General features: G+C 51.6%; 1 protein-coding gene across 1 annotated transcript in view; it reads right to left on the reverse strand.

Moving 5' to 3' along the window:
• TMEM132E (transmembrane protein 132E) overlaps window positions 1-22,505 on the reverse strand; it is a 65,967-nt gene that overhangs the window by 10,979 nt on the left and 32,483 nt on the right. Inside the window, exon 2 of the mRNA XM_032280899.1 lies at window positions 1,446-2,376. Coding sequence (XP_032136790.1) covers window positions 1,446-2,376 — 931 coding nt within the window. The remainder of the gene's footprint in view (window positions 1-1,445; window positions 2,377-22,505) is intronic.

Genomic DNA, 22,505 nt, shown 5'->3' on the forward strand with positions numbered 1-22,505 from the left:
GGCTATGACGCAAAGCTGCCCACCTGGCCACCACTGCTAGGCTGCATTGGAGGGAGGAGAACAGATGAGCTACATTACCCTGAGTCCTGGATGTTTCAGAAGAATGCTTCAGCTGAATTTGGGGAACCTGGTATCACATAGCTGAAAACTCTTCTACCATATCCCTGCCAAGTCTTTGCCTAATCTTTACTGGCATACCTTAGTGACAGGGAACTCACTACTTCTGCACACATCCCATTCCTTTTTCAGGAAGCCAATGAAAACTAGAAAGATCTTCCATGGATATAGTTGAACTAAAATTGCCACAGGTTCTGCTGGGCAACAGAGAACAATTCCCCTGTATCTTAACTGTAGTAGTTCTTCAAAGAGCTGGCGAGGTGAGTAGGTGTTCTCTGAATCTTCTTTTCTTCAGTTGTTTTTTGCCATAGTTCTAAATCACCTAACAGCCAGTCACTCTCCTCTGGACACTGGACATAAAGTGTCCCATACTAAATACTTCAGCTGCACTCTAATGAACATTGGCTAAAGGTGATCACCACCTCTCTAATTCCGCATGCTCTACTCCTATTAATGCAACCCAATATCTCTGATGACTGATTTCACTTATGTTCACATTCTGGTATCACTGAATTAGGCATGACCCTTTCCAAGAATATTTAAACTTGAAGGTAGGACACTGAGGAGAGAAGGAAATATTTAAACAAGTTGCAGGCTAATGGCGATGTTTCAGATCCCACACGGAGTGCCTGGGGGTGGGGGAGCATTTTGGTGGGTGTCCTCAGAGTCACCCAACATAAACCATAGATTCCTACTGTGAAATATGTTTTGGGGGGATGTGATACAATTTAAGGCATTTTTAAATTTGCAAACTGTGTCTTTTTCAAGGTGTAGAAGGACAGAAAGAGCTGGAGATTCTGAAAATTTTTCTCCCAATTCTAAGACTGGGGCAAATGTCCCAAAACACACACACACACACACACACACCACACCCACACCCACCCACCCACACGCACGCACGCACGCACGCACGCACGCACGCTTCTGTTGGCTCCCACTCAAAAGGCTCCTCTTGGTCCCCATTTCTCTTCCTTGGCCTCAGTCTCCTTGTCGGTAAAATGTCTAAGGGCCCTTCTAATCCCAGTTCTCCAGTTCTATTATTCTGGATATCTATGCTTGTGAAACTGATATTTCCTCTTTACCATTATGCCATTTCTATGAGATCTAGAAACAGGGGCCAGCATGTTTGTTGCTATTTAGATAAGGGCATGGAGGCTCCAAACAGTGATGTATCTTCCTGAGGTTGCTCAAGTGCTGAGTGACAGATCTGGGATTAGGATGCTGGACAGGGATCCAGCTGGGAGGTCCCCCCACCTCCAACCACAGGGAGTCAGGGATGCATTTGATCTAGGAAGGGAAGCCAGACCCCCACCCATCTCCCCTACTACCTGAGCGTGAAGTGCTCCACACTGGGGCTGGAGGGCGAGGAGGAGTTGGGGGCCAGATAGAGGAGGATGCTGAGCACTTCCCCGGGCTTGAGGGGCCGGTCTGGCAGGCGGATCATCAGGTTGCTGTCCAGCCTGTGCTCCTGCAGGGTCCTCCTGGGGGGCGGGCGGAACAGGCTGATGCTCCCGATGCGCAGCAGGGGGTGCTGGGTAGGGCTCTCCGCCCTGGCCCCCACCCCGGGCCCGATCCCCCGGCGGGAGCCCCCACAGCCCCCCGACGCATCGGGAGCGTGGAGCGTGTAGTAGAGCTCGGCCTGCTGGCTCTCCCCGGCCGCCTCAGGCTCCAGCCCGTCTGGGGACTTGCGGCGGGCCGTGGGCGGCGCGGCTGGGGCAGGGGGCCCGAACCAGGCCAGGGGCAGCTCTGCCCGTACGAGGCAAGTGGCCAGGCCCCCGCTGAGGCGGCAGGAGCTCTTGACTTCTCGGGCATCCCTGAAGGCGTGCAGCCGGACACAGGGCAGCCGCTCGGTGACGCCGAAGTCGTCCCAGTCCCGGCCGGCCACGTAGAACAGCACCTGGGCGACGGGCTGCGAGGCGGGCACGCGCGCGCGGACGATGAAGGCCCGCACCTTCCAGTTGACCGTCAGGCGCTCGGGGATGTCCAGGGTGCTGGACGGCTGCAGGAGCTCCCGTGCCACCACCTGGCTGGTGCTGAAGGGCCCCAGCGAGACGTTGAGGACCGGCAGCTCCTTGGTCTGGAACACCACGAAGGGCTCGGAGCGCTGCAGGGAGCCATTGGCGACTGCGGGTGACGGGGGTTGCGCCTCCCGCAGGAAGAAGGCCAGCCGCGTGTGCGACAGGCGGTAGCTGACCGGCAGCACCGGGCTGGCTTGTGGCCCCGGTGGGCTGGGGCTGGCCGGGTGGGAGCGGCCGCAGGCTGGGGACAGACAGAGGAAAGAGGCCCAGGGTGGTCAGGAGAGGCCACGCTGGGACCCCAGAGCGCCCCAGCCTCCTCCCTCCCACCCCACAGAGGGCTGCCCACTCTCTCAGCTGGGCAGATTCAGCCTGGCTGTACATCCTGCAGTGGGCCCCGAGCCTGGCTCAGGCCAGGCTTCCCGAGCTCCAAACCTGGCACTCCCTTTGGTGGTATGTGAATTACACTAGCACCAGGGCTTCATTTATTTACCTGCGACAAAGGGGTAAAGCTAATCCTAACTCCTTCTTGAGGTTGTGAACCTTCACGAGATTCTATCCCCAGCATCCTCACTTGTAAAAGAAGTATACAAATTGTTTCTGCCTCAAAGTGCCATTGTGAGGACTTTCAAAGTCAGGCACATCAAGGGTTGAGTGGACTCTGGTGCTGAAGAGTCCCTGTGATCCCTGTTTATGCTTTACTGTGCTCCGTGCAGGACAGGTGTTAGCGTATTCCACCCTCAGATCAATGCTTTGGGGTAGGTATGATTTTTTATTTTATTTAGTTTTTGAGACAGAGTTTCACTCTTGCTGCCCAGGCTGGAGTGCACTGGTGTGATCTTGGATCACCACAACCTCCACCTCCTGGATTGAAGCGATTCTGGGAGGCTGAGGCCTCCCAAGTAGCTAAGACTACAGGCATGTGCCACCATGACCTGCTAATTTTGTATTTTTAGCAGAGACGGGGTTTCTCCATGTTGGTCAGGCTGGTCTCGAACTCCCGATGAGGTAGGTATTATTATGATCTCCATCCATACAACCAGTTTTCTATTGTAACTTCTTACAGATAAATGAAATAAGGTGCAGGGCACGTAAGTAACTTGACTAAGTCACATGGGCAAAGGGGCCAGCAATGGGCCTTGAACCTGGGGTCCCCTGACTCTCAAACCCAAGCTCCTTCATGTTGCACCTGCTGTCTCAGCTGGTGTAGGGTCCCCAGGGATCCAGATCTCCCTTCTCCCATTGGCCACACACGACATGAACAGGGAATTTTATTCTCAGTCTCCAACACCTAAACATGGGCCTCCTCCCTCCTCTTGACTTCCTCTCCCCACCCACCAAGGAGGCTGCTAAGTTCTGGCAATTCCACCTTAGACTGCCCCCTTGTCCTCCATTCCTGCCCCTGTTCCGGCCTTACTCCTGTCACTATGGTGACATACCACTGGCCAACAGGGTCTCCCCCCCTCCTCTGGCATTTTCCTCCTTCACACAGCAGCCAGAGTGGGTTTTCTCCTAGACACAAATCAGACCTTGTTGCCTGCCTCATTCCAAGCTCAAAACTTGCTGGACACTGCCAAGGAACAGGAAGGACCCAAACGGAGGTTTGAGATCTTATTTTGGATCTCCCCAAGAACCTCCCGAGTCACATTCCCCAACTCTAAAATCAGAACAATGGTAATAATAATGCTAGTCTTGCAGGCTGCTGTGTTTCTGGGAATCAAATAAGAAAGCACTCTATAAATTGTGCAACACAACACAAATGTGTGTATTATCAAAGAAGCTCTCCCCATCTGCTAGCAAAATAAAATCCAAACTCACTTTGTACCTGAGTGTGACATTCAGGGCCCCCTACACATGGTGTCAGAATCCTTTCTCCTAGGACTCCTCCTCCCAGTCCCCTGCTGATGCCTTAAGTGGACAACTCACTGTCCTTCACACTCATGGATGCTGCCTTGCTCCTCCTTTGCTCATGCTGCACCCTCTGCATTAGATTCTCTCCTATCTGTGCACATCCAAATGTGAATCTTCCTCCAGGGTTCCACTCCAATGTTACCTCCTCCGTGAAGCCCTCCAAGATGTGCCCTCAACTCCTGGGAGTTTCCTCAGAGTGTTGCCTTTCTCTGAGGGGACCTCCCATCCTGCCTTCTGCGGGAGTTAGTTACCTACCAGGCCTTGCACCAAGAAAGCCTTCAGCAAATCACGGCTGATCTACACTGAGTTATCTGCAGAGACCTGTGTCCCAAAGAGAAGACTCCTAGTCAGCTCTAGACATTAATTGCAGTTAATGCATATTTATCATTTTACCACTGTCAATTAAACTTTGGCAGTTTCACAAACATTCACATCTAGTTCCTCGCAAAAGCAGTGAACTAAAAATTCCCTGCTCTTGAGGCTCTGGTCTCAACATCCTTTAAAAAAAATCTGCAGTTGAATCTTCCTCATTCAAAAAATAAGGCAACAGGCTTGGGGCATGGCAAAGGCCTTTGGGGTCAGTTGTTTTAAGAGGCATGGCATGTGCTCTCACCACTCCTCCTGTGGCACGCTCTGCTCAGGAGGACCCGAGGAGCCCTCAGGACCAACCGGGGAAATCATTGACAAGAAATGCTGGGAGCTGATGGTGGGTTGGCAGTGTGCAGCAGAGTCCAAATGAGGACAGGAAATTGTTTGCAGAGATGGGGAGAGCCTTTCTGGCTGGTGCCTGAGGTCTCAGAATGTGTCCCTGCAGCCTGGAGAATGCTGGCCTCAAGGCCAACGTGTGGAAATGCAGGATCCACATTTGGAAGCAGCAGCAAGCAAGAAAACATGCTTTGGGACTCAAGTGCAAGGCTTCTCCCTGCCACAGGCTCACTGTGCAAGTTGCTTCCCATTTTAAGCCTCAGTTTCCACCTCTAGAATTGCGGTGGCAGCATCAGTCTCTCCCCCTCACAGGGACGTTGAGAGTAGCTGAAAGGCTAAGGACAGGACATCCTCTGGGGCCTGCAGAGCAGCCCAGGGCAGGGGCACTGCTGCATGTATGGGGATGTCCAGGGCCTTTGAGTGCTGGGGCCAAGGTGGAGCCCCATGCTCATCCCTCTGGGCTGGAGGAAGGGCAGCTGTGGTCAGTGAGCTCTCAGTACTCACCATCCAGGTTGCAGAGGGACAGGGTGGGAGGGGCGATCCATCCCCTGGAGACCCCAGAGCTGCTCTAAGTGGCACTTAGTCCCCTTTGCCCTCTCTCACTGTTCCAACTTCACAGCTGACCATCTGGATTCCTTGGAAGCACAGCAGGGGCAGAGACCACCAGATGGGCACCAGGCTCAGAGGGGCATGAAGGAAGGGATAGGGAAGTGTGACTGCATGCACCACCTGAATCCCCCCACGCCCCTGAGGGAGGAGCTGGTCTGGCAAAACCAAGATCCTGGATCATCCAAACCATCTGCTGTTCTTGGAATATACTGAGAAAATGTTTCTACCCCAGGGCCTTTGCACTGCCATTCCTTCTGCCTGGAATTTTCTCCCCTTGACAGTCACATGTTTCTCTCTCTTCTCTCTCTCATCCAGCTTTGTTTAGGGACATCTGTCTGATCATTTATCTAAAGTAGCGCCCCTCTCCCCCATTCCTCCACTAATCTCTCTTTATCCCTTTTCCTGTTTCATTTTCTTCATACCACTTACCACCCCCTAACTCTAGATTATATGCATGTGTCTGTTTCTGCCAACTAGAAATTAAGTTCCATAGAGGCACAGACATGGCTTTGCTCCCTGCTCTATTTTAGTGCTTACAACACGACCTGGCACATACCAGGCCCTCAATACATTTTTGTTGAAAGAATGAAATTCTCGGAATGAGTAGCCCAATACTGACTGGTATGCTGTGGGGGTAATGAGTTCCTTGTTAATGGGGCATCCAAGAGGAGACTGGGTGGCCACTGAGGGGAGGGCTCCTGGCGCCAGGCCTAGGGGCTCTGGACCCTGTCAGCAACCCTGCAGATAAGAAAGCTGAGTTTCTGGAACGAGAAGTAACCTATATCAAGAAAATAGCTGGTGTTCAGAAGAGAGAGGCAGAAAGCTGACATTAGGGCATTGCAATTTTTGTATTTATGTCACTGTGGCAAACAGCAGCCTCTCCCATCACCACCATGAATCACTCCATCCTGCTGGGGCCCTGCAATCTCCTCAGCAGTGGAGCAGGGAGGGTCCCTGAGACCCTAGCACTAATCTTTGCTCTCCCACTCACTTATTCTGGAGCTTAAAGGAACCTGCTTGGTCTCTCTGGATCTCAGTTTCCCCTGGGAGGTGGAGATGGCCCTGGGAGCCTTCCGGTATGGCTGGAGAGGGAGGAGGTAAGACTGATGGAATGACCAGATCACTTGATCTGCCAAGTTTTCAGAGACACTATGTGTGTGCTTGAGGGTACATACACGTGTGTGCTAACATGCATGCTGGCCCGCATCTCGGCACAGAGCTCTGACCACCAGACATCATGGAGCATGGCATGGGAGGAAAAGCTACTGGAAGTTTCCTTGAAGGGAGATAGAAGCGGGGTAGGGAGAAGGAAGGCTGATCAATACAGAGACAGGTCAGGCCAGGACGGGAGCTGGAACAGAGGAGAGACTGGGGTAGAACACACTGCTTGGACCCACCTTGGATGCACAACACTAAGGGGTGCCCATGCCCTCCAGACTGAACTGGGAGGACACATACACAGGCACACACACATATACACATACATATGCACACACACACACATACATACGCACGCATACAGAGGCACACATACACACACCCCCCACACACAGGCTGGCACCTGCCTGCCCTTCGCCTCCAGAGCAGGCTGCCCACAACAGTTCCGTGGGCCTGGTTCTGAACCCTGGCCCCACTGTGCCCCCAGGCTGCAGCCCTGTTTTGACCCCACTTTGCCCTGTAGACCATTCTGGGTGCTGCCTTCCTGTTGATGGCCTGGGCTCTGACTTGGGCCTCAGGCATTTGGGCCTGGCCCTGAGACCCTCTCCCTTGCTGCCGTCTCCTGAGGGAAGAGGCTTCTCCATGTCTTCTCTGACTTATGATGGGATATTATGGGCTGAACGGTGCCCTGCCCTTGAAATCCTAACCCTTAGCATCTCAGAGTATGACTGTGTTTGGAGACAGGGTCCTTAAAGAGGCTGCTAAGTTAAAATGAAGCTGTGAGGGTGGGCCCTAATCTGATATGACTGGTGTCCTTATAAGAAGAAGAGATCAGGATGCAGACGCACACAGAGAGATGTCGTGAAGACGCGGGGAGAAGGCAGCCGTCTATGAGCCAAGAGGACAGCCCCCACCGGAAACCAATCCTGCTGACGCTTTGACCTCAGGCTTCCAGCCTCCAGAACTGCAAGCAAATACGTTTCTGTAGCTTTTGCATATGGGGATAAGGATGATGACTGAAGTGTTCTCAGCTCTCCCTAGCATCCCCAACCCCTGCCAGACTGTGCCTAGCAAAACATCCTTTCCATATAAGCTGGACCAGCTCTGTTCTTCTCACAACCCAAAGACACAAATACATGAATAGAGGCTTGATCAGTCGTGCAGGAGGGTATCCAACCCAACAGGACCCAAGAGAAGACTTGCACGTGGGAAGATGTGGTGGTCCCCTCATCCTTTCATGCCCAGCTCAGGCATCACCTCCTCCCTGAAGCCTTCTTTGATACCTTTCACAGCCACCATCCTAGGCAGACCCCTCCTCCTCTCTGCTACTGCTCTGCGCTGGCCAGCTCTGGCTCTGCCAGATCAGGAGGAGCTGGGCCCGGGTGTGAGGGAAATGCATGTGATCCTGGAGCTCTCTCATTGCTCACTTCTGTATTGCTCCCCTGGGGCCGTGAGACACTGGCTCCCATGTCCCTGTGCCTGCACAGAGGTCTCTCAAGCCATCCGCACCCTTAGAAGGCACATAGTTGTTTCTTCATACCTCTGCCTATCCAGCTGAACTGGGGTATTGGTAGATGTTGTGGCTGGCCCAGCTTTGCATAGTATAAGGTGTGGTACATAGTGGGTGCTTAACAAATGTCAATTCCATATCTCTCTGAGGTTGGGGATGCCCGCTCGGGCTTGCCCTGGGTGTCTGAGAGCACAGCAGGGGCTCTCTGCCTTTCCCAGACAAACTTCTCCCCAGGTGCAGAGGCAAGACCTCACCTTATTGGGTGTGTAAGTGAATCACTGTGGAAGCTAGGGTCAGGCAGGCTGAGGGTGGGTGCTCCCCTGGCCATCTCCCTGCTTCTAATCAAGATCAGATGCCTCCTGCTTCTACCTCTAATTGTCTCCAAATTAAAACTAATCTCTTGCAAATCAGAAAAAACATTGTCATTAGCTTTGGTGAGTTTGTGTTTCGGGGCATAGCAGGTGGGCCAGCAGGGCTCGGGGGTGCTGGGAAGGGGCCTGGCCTGCTCACCTGTGTGTGTGCACACACGCATGCATGCATCCATGCCAGATGCTAGTGTTTAGGGATCCTTTAGCACTTGCTCCTGGATTTGCCTGAATATAGGAATCAGGCAGAGCAAACAAGGCAATAGCAAAGGAAGGGGCCAGGCTTATACAGTCAGAATTTCCAGGGGAGAGGCCTGGTATCTGTATGTTTATAAAGCATCCCAGGTGTTGTTATAATGACAGATGTTTGGCACAAAGCACTAAGTAGGAACGGCTGGTGAAGAAGCTGAAGAGGCTGTGACTTGTACAGCATAACGTTGGCATTGCTGATAGTTAATGATGACAAGTACCCAGAGCCTAGAACAGTGCCTGGCCCATATGGATGCCAAATATATCTTTTTTTTAATCAAATCTACGAATGAGTGAATGAATGAGAGGGGGCATAAGCCATGATTAGTGCCGGTGGTGAGAATCCCAGGCAACATGTAGTCCATGACGAAGAGGCCAGAAATGGGCTCCGCCCAGTGACCCCACCCCAACCTAGACCTGGAGGACCAAGAAGTGGTATGACCTGAGCGGGTGGGGGGAACTGGTCCTGGGAAAAATTCCCAACCCAGGAGAGTTGTGGTGGAGGAAGCTGAGGCTAAGAGTACAAAGAAGAGGGCTCTGAACTGGGAGGAAGGATGCCAGGGTTCCAGGCCTGCTCTTCCTTGGCTGACTGGCAAGTCTGACCTACCGGGTTATTTCTGCTCTCCAGGGCCGTATTTCCCCATAGCCAAATGGGAAATTATTAACCTATGATACCAGACAGTTCTTGTGGAGCAGAGTGTTGCAGTGGGAAAAATAGGTCTTGAGAAAGATGTTTTATTTTTTAAAAAATCAGTGATACCCCGTGTTACCACAGGGCTAAAGAACTCATGCATTCCTCTGCCCTTCTGGTGGAAGGCAAACTACGCAAGCTTTCTAGAAAGCAATTATAAAATATGTTTTAAAGATAAAACTATTCATGCTCTTTAACCCAAGAAATCCCCCTTTTGGAATCTAATAAACAGAAATGTGTCCAAAGATTTACAAATGTTGGCCGGGATGGTGGCTCAGGCCTATAATGCCAGTGCTTTGGGAGGCTCAGGAGGGAGGATTGCTTAAGACCAGCAGTTTGAGACCAGCTTGGACAACAAAGCAAGATTCTGTCTCTCCAAAAAAAAAAAAAAAATCACCAGGCATGGTGTGCACCTGTGGTCCCAACTATTCGGGAGGCCGAGGCAGGAGAATCACTTGAGCCCAGAAGTTCGAGGCTGCAGGGAGCTATGATCATATCACCGCATTCCAGCCTGGGCAACAGAGTGAGACCAACAACAAAATTACATAGGTGTTCACTGAATGCTATGTGTGCTAGCAAAAAATTAGAAACGACCTAAATTAATGTCAAAAGCAGAGTTAAATAAATGCAAATGCATAAGAATGGATATATGCAGCCGTTGTAGATCAAGTTTTCAAAAAATATTTACTTGAATGAGAAAATGTTCACAAAATAGTGCAAATTAACAAAGTAGGGTATCAAACTGGCTATATGACGTAACACCAATTTTATATAAAAATATGTAAATACTGCAAAGAAATGCATCAGAATGCTAATGGTGGTTATCTCTAGGGGGTGGGGATTATGGATGACTGTTATTCTTTATGTTTTTATGTATTTTCCAGTTGTCTGCAATGAACACACATTGCCTATAAAATTAGAAAGAAAACAATAAATTCCATTAAAAATAAACGAGTGTTTGAAGTTATTCCAAGATTTTTTTTTAAAAGAGGAAATTCTAAAATATAACAAAACAAAACAAAAAAAAAAAAGGAAGAAAGAACATATTTGGCTTTGAAGCCACATAAATTCTCACTCAAATCCCAGCTCTGACATAGCTGTTTGTCCTTGGGCAAGTTACTTAACCTCTCAGAGCCTCGATTTCCATACTTATGAAATGAAGATCTTAGAACCTATTTCATAGAGTTGTGATTAAATAAGGAAATTGCTTGGCGTAGTTTCTGGTACACAGTTGGTGCTCAATGTTCATTTGTTCATGCATGCATTCATTCATTCATTCGTTATTCAGTTCTGAGAGGAGGGAAGTGCTGACCTGTTTTTCTCTAGCACTTGGTGCATTGTCTGGCTCATGGCCCGTCCTCTGTCAAGGTCAGTTAAGAAAGACAAGTACAGAGATGACAGGCACACGGAGCAGTGTCCCAAGAGCCTCCAAAAGGCACCAAGGCTGGAAGGAGTGCCAGCTGTTGAGAGGCCCTAGAATTCGGCCCAGAAAGTTCTGTCACTGATCTGCTGTGTAACTTTAGGCAGTTCCTTTCCTCTCTCCGAGCCTCAGCTTCATTCTTTGGGAGAAGAGGATAGTCCCTGCTCTGCCTGCCACATGGGTGACCTAGAAGTGGGGAGGGGCTGTGTGTGCAGGGAGTCCTGGACTAGGTAGCAGTCAGCTGGATAAAGGAGAGTTGATGCCTCCCCTACGCCTTACAGATGAGAAAAAAGGAAAAGATGCCCAGCTCAAGAAGCAAGTAGAAGTTAAAACCCAACCCCGGCTCTGCTCACCAAGCCCTGTGCCTAGTGAGGGGCTGCTTCTGTATCTTTCTAAGTTGCACAAAGATACCATCTAAGCTGGTCCACACAGGTATTCCCCTACCCCAGGCTGGAGCTGCAGTAAACCACACTGGGCCGGAGGGGAGAAGAGAAGCCCAGCCCAGAGACAGAGGTATGGGTGCCTCCCTGAGATCTGGGGTCTGAGGGAGGAGATCCCCAGCCCCACAGCACCTACCTCCTCCAAAGCAGCTCAAACCCCATCCCCACCATGAAGCTGCAGACCCCATCTCTAGGACCAGCCTGGCTGCTCCTCTGACACAGGCTATTGGCTCCTTCATCAACCTGGAGGCTCCACTTGCCTCTGGGTGACTGCAGCCTGGGCTGGGAGCAGCTGGAACTCCAGAGCAAGGACATGCAGCCCCGGAATACGTAATCACTGACTCCATGCTGTGGCTGCTCCCCCAGTGGGTGGGTGGAAGAGCCACTGAAGCCACCAGCAGCCAGCAGCCCCCAGATGGCTCTTGCCCACTCTCTGGCAGGCTATAAATCCTGGAGAGGCAGCTTCCCAGTACTGTCATCCACCCCACCCCCATGCCTGGCTGGAACCCAATGTTAGAATAAAAGTCAGCTGTGGGGAGGGGCCAGCAGGAGGGGTGCCCCTCCTCCGCTTTGCCCTAAATCTCCTCCCAGGAGACCTCCTGCCTGCTGACTCCCAGCAGCTCTGGTTTCCTGCCATCTGCCTGGGAACTCCCCATCTCTTAGCTGAAGAGATGTCAGCGTCCTTCCCCTACGCCTTTACAGATGAGAAAAAAGGGTCAGAAAGGTTTGGATGAGGCTGGCTCTGTCATTTATTAGCTGTGTGATCATGGGCAAGTGGCTTCACATCCCCCTAGCTCCTTGGTTTCCCAAACTGTACAATGGAGTGAGAACAGCCCCTTTTTCACTGACTTGCTTTGCTAACAAAATGCCTATGTTGTAAGACAACCTGCGAAACGTTTCAGTGGTGCCTGGCACACAGGCAGCCCTCTTTCAATGTTAGCTATTCTCTGAGTGTTATTATTGTCGTCTTTAAATGGATCTCCACACGGGGCCTCCTGAGTTAGGACGAAGAGATCCTCCAAGACCCAGTGATCAACTCTCCTCTCTCCAATGTGTGAACCTGACGCAAATCCTCTTGTGCTCTGATTGGGGCTCGACTTGCCTGCCGCTAAGGGTGGAGACCCTGCTGCTTTTCTTTCTTCTTTCTTTCTTTTTAAATCCCCAGCACCTAGCACAGAGCCTTGCACATGGTCTGTGCTGAGCAGAACACTGTTGAGTGAATGAATGAGTGAAAGAATGACTGGGATGGCCCTGGGAGGTGGTTGTGGTTGTGCCTTCTCTTTCTCTGTCTCTCTCTCTCTCTCTCTCTCTCTCTCACACACACACACACACACACACACACACACGTGCGAGCACATGTCTGTGTCAGTCTTCCCCTTGCGGGCACCCCTGCTGTACCCCATCCTGGATATTTATCCTAAACTGGCCACTTCTTTTGCTCCCTAAGCCTAAAACAGTACCAAGGCTGCTGCTCAGTGTGGCTTCCTCCTCTTTGAGAGGGAGGAAGGAAGGAAATCAAAGACCTCAGCAGAGGAATGGGGGAGAGGGTACTAAACTACAGACTGGTGAATGAAAGAATGAAGCAAGCTCAGCTAACTTGGGGGCTAGGTCTGCTTCCCGAGAGCCTGAAGGAGGATGAGGGTACCAGAAGGAGAGGTGGCCACGAGACCCCAAGAAGCTGCCACCAGGAGAGCCCCTGAACTGGCCTCCTAGTCCTGCTTCTGGGGAAACCCAGCAGGGAAGACTTGCTCCAAGCATATGCAGGTAGTAAGACTTACTGAAAACCAGGGCTCTTGTTTCCCAGTTCCCTGCTTGTCTCAGGGATTATCTTCCTCTGGGCCCTGGAGCCTTGCCACCTATGGGGAAGCAATCCCAAGAGGAGGCCCAGGAAATGTTCCCTGGCCTTGGGAGCTCAGCTAGACCAGAGTTCCTCCCTTCCCCTCCTGCCTCTGCTCCCATGGAATCCTGTAGGCTGCACATGGCACTGAGGGGCAGGACCTCGGGGCACACGATGGAGGAGGAGGGTGAGAGGGAGTAGAGCAGAGTAGGGTGATGTGGGCCTCTGGGGCAGGGGCTGCAACACGTACAACTCAGGCTGGGGTCCCTGGGCTAGAAGAGTCCCAAGGCAGGAGGGGCTTGGAGTTTGGAGGCCCCGTTGTTGCACGGAGGGTTCAGGCAGAGGAGAGAGAGGTATCAGACGTAGGGATAGAAGCTCTGGGCCCTCTGCAGTACCTCCTCTGTGAGCCTGCCTTGCAAGGTGTGAGCCTATGTCTGTTAGTCTGTCTGCACATGTGATTTCAAGATTGGGACCAGAGAAATCAACAGGCTTATGAAGACAAGAAAGGCTTTGTACTTCCAGTCAAGCATTGCTTACCCCTGGGAACAGCTCCTTTATTTCTGAAACACTGGAGGGACCCCATCCTCACCCTTAACCCAGCAGCGACCTGCAGGGCAAACCCTTGGCCCTAGGCCAGAGTCTGCCCAGCTGTAATGGGCTCTGATGTGAGGTCCCTTTTGTGATGGAAAGGGCTGAGTGGGGGTCTCAGGGATAGAGGAATAGGGGTCAGGAGGTTTATTTGTCATCAGGTCTGGAGTCGGCCAGTGGCTGCGTAGCTAGATATGAAAGGACACTGTTGAAGAGCCTCTCGTTCCTAGTGGAAAAGATATTACACCAACCCACTGCCCCATACCCACACGAAACAGAGGGTTACGTGCTCCAGGCAGCATGATGAGAGCCCTCAACTTCACCCCCAAGCACCGCAGCCTCCTGTGGGGCCCAATTTCTTGGATCTCAGGATGACCATGAAGGAATGAGGAAAGAAGGCAAGGAGACCACACTGATATCCTTGTGGGAAGGGCCTTTTGGAGACAGTGGACTTTGTCAGCCTAGTCCTCAGCCAAAAAGAGTGGGTTGTGGTTGGGGGTGGGTGGTGTCAGGGAAGGCAGCAGCAAGGAGGACACCTCCAGGGGAGGAGGCCCCAGAGAGGGTCCAGACCACCCCCTGTAGTCAAGCCAGAAACAAGAATTGCCACTAACTCCGCACCCCACTCCCAGGGCCTGGAGCGCAGGCTTGACCTGCTCTGCTGGGCTACCTACCCATGGAGGGCCGGGGGATTGAGAGGCCCCCCCGAAATAAGACAAGGATGCAGAAGCTGGAGGGAAGGGCTAAGAACAGGGGTGTGGGAGAGAAAGCTAGGGTTCAAAGAAAAGAGATAGAGGGAGGCAGAGAAAGAGGGGACGGAGAGAAAGAAAATAGAAGGTAAAGCTGGAGACAGAAAATAGAGAAAACCCTATCCTGGTGTGGGCGGAGGTGATGGGGGGGCTTTGGGGGCAGCTGAGGGAGAGCCAGGGCCAACCGGGGAGACCCAGGAGGAATCTGAGCAAACCTGCAGAGCCCTGGCCTGGGAGCCCAGCCAGCTGAGCAGGAGCCGCGGGGGAGGGGAGTGCGGGGGAGGGGGCTGCTCTCGGAGTTACACTAAATGACTAATGTGCATTATCCTAATTATAGCGGAGCAAGCTGAGCCTTCCCACTGGCGCAGCCGCCTGCATCTCCTAATAAACAATTAGCCGCAAACAACGAAAAAAGAATCTAAGAACGTGTGTGTATGTGTGTGTGGGGGGAGAGAGAGAGAGAGAGAGAGAGAGAGAGAGAGAGAGAGAGAGCGAGCGAGCGCGCCACCACAGGCCTGCAGTGGGTGGAGGAAGGTTTGCAGCTGGGCCTTGGGAGGGGGCTCTCGGGGGAGCTGGGGAACCACATCACCCCTCCAGCTCTGGGCAATGTAAGAGCTGCAACAAATAACAGCCTTAGAGGCATAGGGTGAGGGATGTGGGGTCCCTCTAACATTTAGAGGCTGCCTCTGGAGTGCTAGGTGCTGGCTGAGTGTCACCCTAACCTCACAATAAATAACCCCAGGAAAACAGCAACCTTTTTTTTTTTTTTTCTCTTTCCAGTAATGGAGCCAAAGCTGAGAGAGGCTAAGAGGCTTGCGCAAAACACACTGCGGGGGTTAGGCCCCACCAGCCCTCCTGATTTCCCTGGCCCTGGGCTCAATTCATGGGAGCAGAGAGCCTGGGAAGTCAGGGACCAGGCGTGGAGACTCCCTGGTCTCCACGTTCCCAGACCTGAGCTGGAGGTGGGCTTGGTCACGGAGGTGGGACTTTCTCGCTGCTCTGCTGTGCGCTTGTGTGTGAAAGACCTCTCAGGTTTTGACAACATTCCTGAGACTTGGACCATCTTCTGATCCCTGTTTTAACTGAGGCCTCGAAAAGGGAAGATATTTGTTCAAGATCCCAGAGGTTTAGTGGCAGAGAGTGGGCCCATGCCAGGGCTCCACAGCTGGGTCACATAAGACAAGACCCCTCCTGAAAAAGCCAGGGCATTTCCAGGCAGGGAGGAGCGTGAAGCAACAGGAGAGCACATTCCAAGCCCCTCTGGGCACCTGCCCCTGGAGGAGGGGCCTGCTGCCCTGAGCCTCCAATTAACCCCTTCCTTTCTGCACTTAGAGTCTTAGCTTGGTTTCCCTGGCTCAGTTACATGCTCTCTACTTTCCTATGTCTTCAGTGGCCTCCAACTCAGGGCCAGGTCACATGAAGCCTTGAGAATTAGGAGGCTGGGAAGGAAAGCCCCCTTCCTGAGCTGGTCCCCAGGCTGCAGGTGTGTGTGTGTTGAAAACGGGCACACTTTCAGGGCCTAGGGCACTGCCACCTGCCAGGGGTGACTGGGGCCTCAGTTCGTCACCTGTAGAATGGGTAGGCTGAACAACTTGTCCTGGTTTGCCTGAAACTATTACAGGTTTAATAGTAGACCCTCGGTCCCAGGCCAACGGGGACAGTTAGTCACCCTCAGAACAAGGCTAACCTCCGTTCTCTGCCCCATAAGGTGGTGACAAGGCCCAGAAAAGAGAACTGCAAAGCGTGCAGGGGTGACTGGGGCTGGGCCAGTTTCCTACGTTGGGGGTGGAGTATAAAACCCAGGGAGGCCGGGCCCTCTCTTCTGAGTGGAGAGAGAATCAGAGGGTGGGAATCATCACCTTGAATTCAAGACACTTAGTCTTTGAACCTCAGTTTCCCCATCTACAAAACAGGGGTAACGAAATCTACCTATACACAATTGTTGTGAAGAGTGAATGTGGGAATCCAGGCAGAGTTGCTTCTCACGGACCCTGGCTCACACGTCACATCCCCACTCTCCGCTGCCTAGTCTCCCCCACAGAGCCCCCCTTGGCGGGCTCTTCCCTGTTCTAACCACCCTCCAATCCTACGCCTTATTATACTTGGCTTCTCTTGGCACCATATTGATTGACTGACAGTTGTCTGGCTGCTGCGTCATCAGCACTTCTAACTCAGTGCTGGAAAAGGGCCCTCAAGATTCTGGTTCAAACCACTCATTTTCCAGAAAAGACTCAGGTCCGGAGAGGAGAAAAACCCTGCCCAAGGTCTCACAGCTCCCTCCTCTCCCGTCCACCACTCTGTCTCATGGTAGCTCATTTCTCATCTCTGAGGGATGCTTACTTTCCTACTTCCCAATCCAACTTTCCCACAAGCGTTTCTTTCGTCCCACAGTGCTCGGCATCATCCGCCCCTGCCTGTTCTTGGGTTCTCTTCTCCCACCCCCAACCCACACCCCTGGACCTGGGTACCTCCAGCCATATTCTTTCTGCCTCTGTGCCTTTGTACATGCTGCTCCCTCTGCCTGCTGTGTTTTCCTCCTACCTTCCACCTGGGTGTTTAGAGAAGAATAAAAAATTCCAGGCAGCAATTTCACATGACTAGAGGCTATGGGCTGATAAGACCCTGAAAAACAGGGTGTGGACCAAGTTGGCTTAGACCAACTAGACCCAATATGGCACTGGATTTGATGTAGGTTTCACCTAGGACCCCGCTATCCACTTATTAACACACTAAAGCACACACCACCAGTGCCATGACAGTTCTGAGAACATCCATATTTGGTGTAAAAATAAGTAGCACCACAGTTCCAAGAAATCTCCACTTTTTCAGGGGTTTCCATGAATTTTCCACACTTTAAAGAAACTCGTAAGGGTAGCAGCCCGACCCCCTTGCATGACTCCCTTGAGTATGCCCCCACTCCCTTTTCTTGAGTGTGTACTTTTCCCTTGGCAATAAATCTCTGTGATTTCACTATTATTTAACTCATCTTTGAATTCATTCTTGCAACAGTGTCAAGAGCCTGGACACCAGCTGGTTTCCACCGGTATTTGGGGACTTCCCTCAGCCCACCAGTATCAGTGCCACGTGTCCTTTAACTTCTCCCAGCGTCAACTCCTCTTTGAAGCCTTCCTTGACCAACTCCGCAAGGCTGGCTTCTGAGCTGCTCACATCCATCATCCTGCATTTTTTTCTCTGTACTCTGTCAGTTCGCACGTTTTGCTTTCTCTTAGATGGAGGCCCTGCTGTGGGCAGAGACCAGGCCTTTCACCACGCAGCCTGACTGCTTACTATGATACCAGGGTTTGTAACTGACGCTTAGTAAAGATATTAAACCAATAAATATTTATTCAGCCGCTTCTCTGCGCCAGACCCTTCTGGGCACTGCCAGGGAGACAGAGACAAAGAAGATAGTTTCTGCCCTTAAGGAATTTGCTGGCTAACGGGGAGACCAGACAAGTACATAAATAACCATGCTAAAAGGTAGGAAGTGCAGCTAGGCCTCAGAGAAGTGCAGAGCTCCCTGAGCATTCTAAGAGCCAGATGCCTACATGAAATGCTTTCCGGAAGAGGAGTCATTTGAGTCATAAGATCTTGAAGTATGGGTAGAAATTCGAGGACTGATTGGGTGTGGTGAGACCTGGGTGGGGTCAGCGATGGAGAGAACAGAGTGGCAAGTGGGGGCCAGGGATGAAAGGCGGGTTTGGATTGAGTGGAAGAGGGAAAGCAGAGGGATGGGACTAGACCAGCAGGTCGGCATCAAGAGAACGAAGGGTTTGAATACTAGGATCAGGAGTCTGTGGGTTTGATCTCAGGGGTTTTGAAACTGTACTTAGACCCCAGGGGCCCTGCAGAGGAGTCCCAGGTCCCAGGGTCTGCTTTTGTCATGATTTTTCACATAGACTGTTGCAAAAATAGTAGATCCTACACCTTTAAAAGTTTGTGCATCATGCCATGGGCAATGGGGAGCCTTTAGGGTTCTTGAGCAGGGGAATGAGACCACAAGGTGGTGCCTGCCTTTTGCCTCCTCCACATCCACGCACCACACACACTTGGACGGCAGGGCCAAGGCAGGGGAGGCAGACAGAGCTGCCGTTCCGTGAGGCTGGTGCATAGGGCGAGAGGCAAGTTTTATAATTAAGTTCTCTCACCTTAAGTTATCTCAGCAATCGGTCAGGTCCTGGGGAGGGAGGAGCTCCCTGCCCTGGCTCTGCTCAGGCATCCCCAGGTAAAGGGGCAGGCCCCACTCCCCTCACCTAATGGCCTCATCTGCTCACAGTTGTGTTCCCCTTCCTCCCCAGCCCTCCCCATCTCGCTTGCTTCGTGTCCATCTATCTTGTCCTCTTTCTCACATTCCTCACCCTTCCTGGGACCTTACCTAAGCTCTGTGATGAAGGTTCAGGAAAAGCTGGGCACCGGAGGCTTCTCCTCCAGGCCGCGTGCAGAACTGAGCACAGGACCTTCTTCAGACACCCCCCCAAACTTCATACTCAAGACACGCTTTCCTCACATCCTTTTAATGAGATTCACTCCCATTTTACAAGATTCTGAAATCCCGCTTCCTCCAGGAAGACTGTCCTGACTGCTGTACAGCCAGGCTGGCTAAAATGTTTTTCTCTCTCATGCCAAGGAGTCTAAGATGAGAATGATTTGGGATCTGAGTCCAAATTCAGAGGACGAAGAGAGCCATGACTGATTAAGGCTGCCTGCTGCCAGTGCCAGGTGGGAAACAGGGGCCTCCATGTCACAGCTTTACTGTCCTTACCCATCTGATGACAATCATCAGATGGGGTACTTGACCGGACATTTTTGAGGTTCCCTGTGAGGTCGCACAAGAGCAGATGATATCTTCTTCAATGCTAAGGCCACCTGCTCCCCTGTCTCTGCTAAAAACATGTCTTATGAGCTCTCAACAGTCCACAGCTGGGTCTTGCTGCCAAATGCCTCCATCCTCATTTCTGAGAGGAAAAGACAAGAAGGCAGATAACAGTCATATTCCCAACAGCTCTGTGCAGACTCCAATGTGGGGTAAGTGGACAGTCCCACTCGGAAAAGCAAGGTTTTAACTTCACGAGTACAGACGTGCTAAGTGCTGATTCCCTCCTGGGTTGTGTAATGAACAATAATAATGGCCACAGCATCATCACCACAGCACTGAGTTTTTGCATGTGCGGAGGAGTGCTGTATGTATTCTACCTTCCATTCCCCCATGAGAATATGCGTCCATCATCCCAACTGCATACAGAAGGACACTGCAGCCTAGCCGTGTCCAAGATCATTGCTAGTAGATGACAGATCTGGAACTCAAAGCCAAGTCTGAGTAGCACCAAGGCCTCTGTAGAGTGTCCTGAGCAAATGTGATATTGTGACATAATAAGAAATATATATTTGGTTTTCATCCCTGTTCCTGACACAGAGCTCCTAAAACCCTTGGAATTTCTGAGTGACAGGGGTGAAAGCAGCATCTTTTGTTATTCATGATAAGCCCCTTTCAGCCAAACCTGAGTTTATGCTAATGGAGTGACTCCAGGAGGCTGTAGCTGGTTGTCAGGGGAACCAGCTTGTGATTAGAACGTTGAAACCTTCAGCCCCACTCCCTGACCTCCAAGGAGGGGACAAGGACTGGAGACTGAGCCAATGCACAAGGGCCAATGATTGAATCAATCAAGCCTACATAATGGAACCTTTATTAAAATCCTACCTAAACTACGGGATTTGGAGGGCTCCCAGGTTGGTGAACAGCACATCCGCGTGCTGGGAAGGTGGCACACCCCAACTTCAGGGGGGCAGAAGCTCCTGCATTCGGGGCCCTTTCAGACCTCACCCTATGTACCTCTTCATTTGGCTATTCATTTGTATCCCTTATAATGTCCTTTATAGTAAACTGGTAATAGTTTAAAAAAAAAAAAAAAAAGGGTTTCCCTGAGTTCTTTGAGCCATAGTAGTAAGTTACTGAACTTGAGGAAGGGTCCTGGGAATGCCCATTGTAGCTGAGTCAGACAGAAGTGTGGTACCTGGATTGGTACCTCAATCCTTGCAATTGGCATCTGAAATGGGCAGCAAGTCTTGTGGGACTGAGCCTTCAACCTGTGGAGTCTGTACTAACTCCAGACAGTTAATATCTGAATTAAACTGAATTGTGGACACCCATTTCGTGGCCATAGAGAACTGGAGAATTGCTTGGTGTGAAGAATAAAATCCTGCACATTGGTGTCTGAAATGCTGTGAAAAGAGCAGCAGGGTTTTCCTCTGGGAAGAGGCTTGTTTGTTGCTGCAGGAAGAATAGGGGTCCTCCCCAAGACAACCCTGGTTCCCCGTCCTTCTCTGCCCAAGCCCATGTCACCCTGCACCATGTTGCTGTGTCTATCTCCTCCTGCAGTCTGTGGGCACTCGAGGAGGTGCACAGTGACCCTAACTCTGTAATCTTGGTCCACGGCTTTGACACGGTAAGTTTTCCCTAAATATTGGTGGAGCTAAGATCAGTGAATGGAAATTTTGGGAACGCTGTCTTGGAACTAAAAGTGGGTTAGTAATTCTCAGGGCCAGTGCCGCCCAGTAACGGAAGGAGCTGCCTTGTAGTGTACTGAGCTCCCTGTCCCAGGAAGGTTCCCAGCCACCTGAAGCTGACTGGTTCCCATCAGGGACGCTGTGCAGGGCCTTCAGCACTGGCAGCTGGTTGGCCTGGATGATTTTCCAGCTGCGAGATTCTGAGAGGCTGCCATTCTTTGGAGCTGCTGCCTGCTGTGTGGAAGGCAGAGGAGGAAAAAAGGAGGCCAGAAAAGGAGGAGAGAGGGAGCAGGTGAGTGGGGAGAGGAGGGCCCCTGTACTATGTTATGGGCAGAGGAAGTGCAGTCAGGCACAGCATACGGGGTTGGAGCTGGGAAAACTGAAGCAGCCATGTCTCTCTGCTCATTCGTGGAGGTTCTGGGTTCAGGAATGGCACCACTGCCCCAACCCTGGGTGGCCCAGCTCCTCCAACTTGCCAGGGGACCTACGTAAGAACCATGGTCTGTGTATGAGACTGGGCTTATGCCTCACCAAGCACCCCTTGTCCAGGGACTGGGCCTTCCAGACGTCCCTGAGGGTGAAGGAGAGGTAGACCTGTGGGGCAGAACGAATCTGGAACTCTGAGCATGTGTGGTTCTCCTAGTTCTGCCCAGCTCTTGCTGTGTGACTGGACAAGGCTCTTCTCCTCCCTGGGCCTCAGTTTCTATGCTTGTAACCTCTCAGCCCCTTTCCATTTCTGATTTCTGGACTACTCTCTTCCTGAACTATCCGTCTCAATTCTTTTTTATTTATTTATTGTTTTGTGAGATGCAGTTTTGCTCTTGTTGCCCAGGCTGGAGTGCAGTGGCAAAATCACGGCTCACTGCCACCTCTGTCTCCCAGGTTCAAGTGATTCTCCTTCCTCAGCCTCCCAAGTAGCTGGGATTACAGGTGCCTGCCACCATGCCCAGCTAATTTTTTGTATTTTTAGTAGAGACAGGGTTTCACCATGTTGGCCAGGCTGGTCTCGAACTCCTGACCTCATGATCCACCTGCCTCAGTCTCTCAAAGTGTTAGAATTACAGGCGTGAGCCACTGCACCCGGCCTGGTCTCAATTCTTCCCACTGTTCTGGAATAGTATGACATAGCCGCGCTCCCGCCATGGCCCTATGTTGGGTGGAATCTACTTTTTCACCTCCTGATTTGAGGCTCAGTCAGGGGACTTGCTTTAGGCAATGAGATTTTAGTGAATGGGATGAATGAAGAGGTTGGAAATGTGCTCACACAGTTGAGCCTTTTCGCCGCAAGAAGAATACATCTCAAGTAGCGTTGGCTCTAAAGAAGAGGGAAGAAGCATTAACAGACCAAGACCAAATCAGCAGCTGGGAGTCCAGCCGGCTGAACCCAGCCTAGAGCAGCCAAACCCCAGACATCTGGTCGACTCACGAGAAATAAATGCTCACTGTTTCAGGCCATGGGATTTGGGGATGGTTTGTTTTGTGGTATTATCACGGCAATAGCTAATAAATCTTTTTTCCTAGATGCTCGGAATCCTGGTGTTGACGGTGGTGGGGGGCTTTGAAGGATAATCTCAGCCCTTCCTCTGCCTGTAGGCAAGGCTATGGCTTAGGAGAGCCACAGGACAGTTCCCTGTCTGTCT

Source organism: Sapajus apella, unplaced genomic scaffold (assembly GCF_009761245.1).
Source record: "Sapajus apella isolate SASKATOON/1434 unplaced genomic scaffold, GSC_monkey_1.0 scaffold12, whole genome shotgun sequence".
NCBI classification, from domain to species: Eukaryota; Metazoa; Chordata; class Mammalia; order Primates; family Cebidae; genus Sapajus; species Sapajus apella.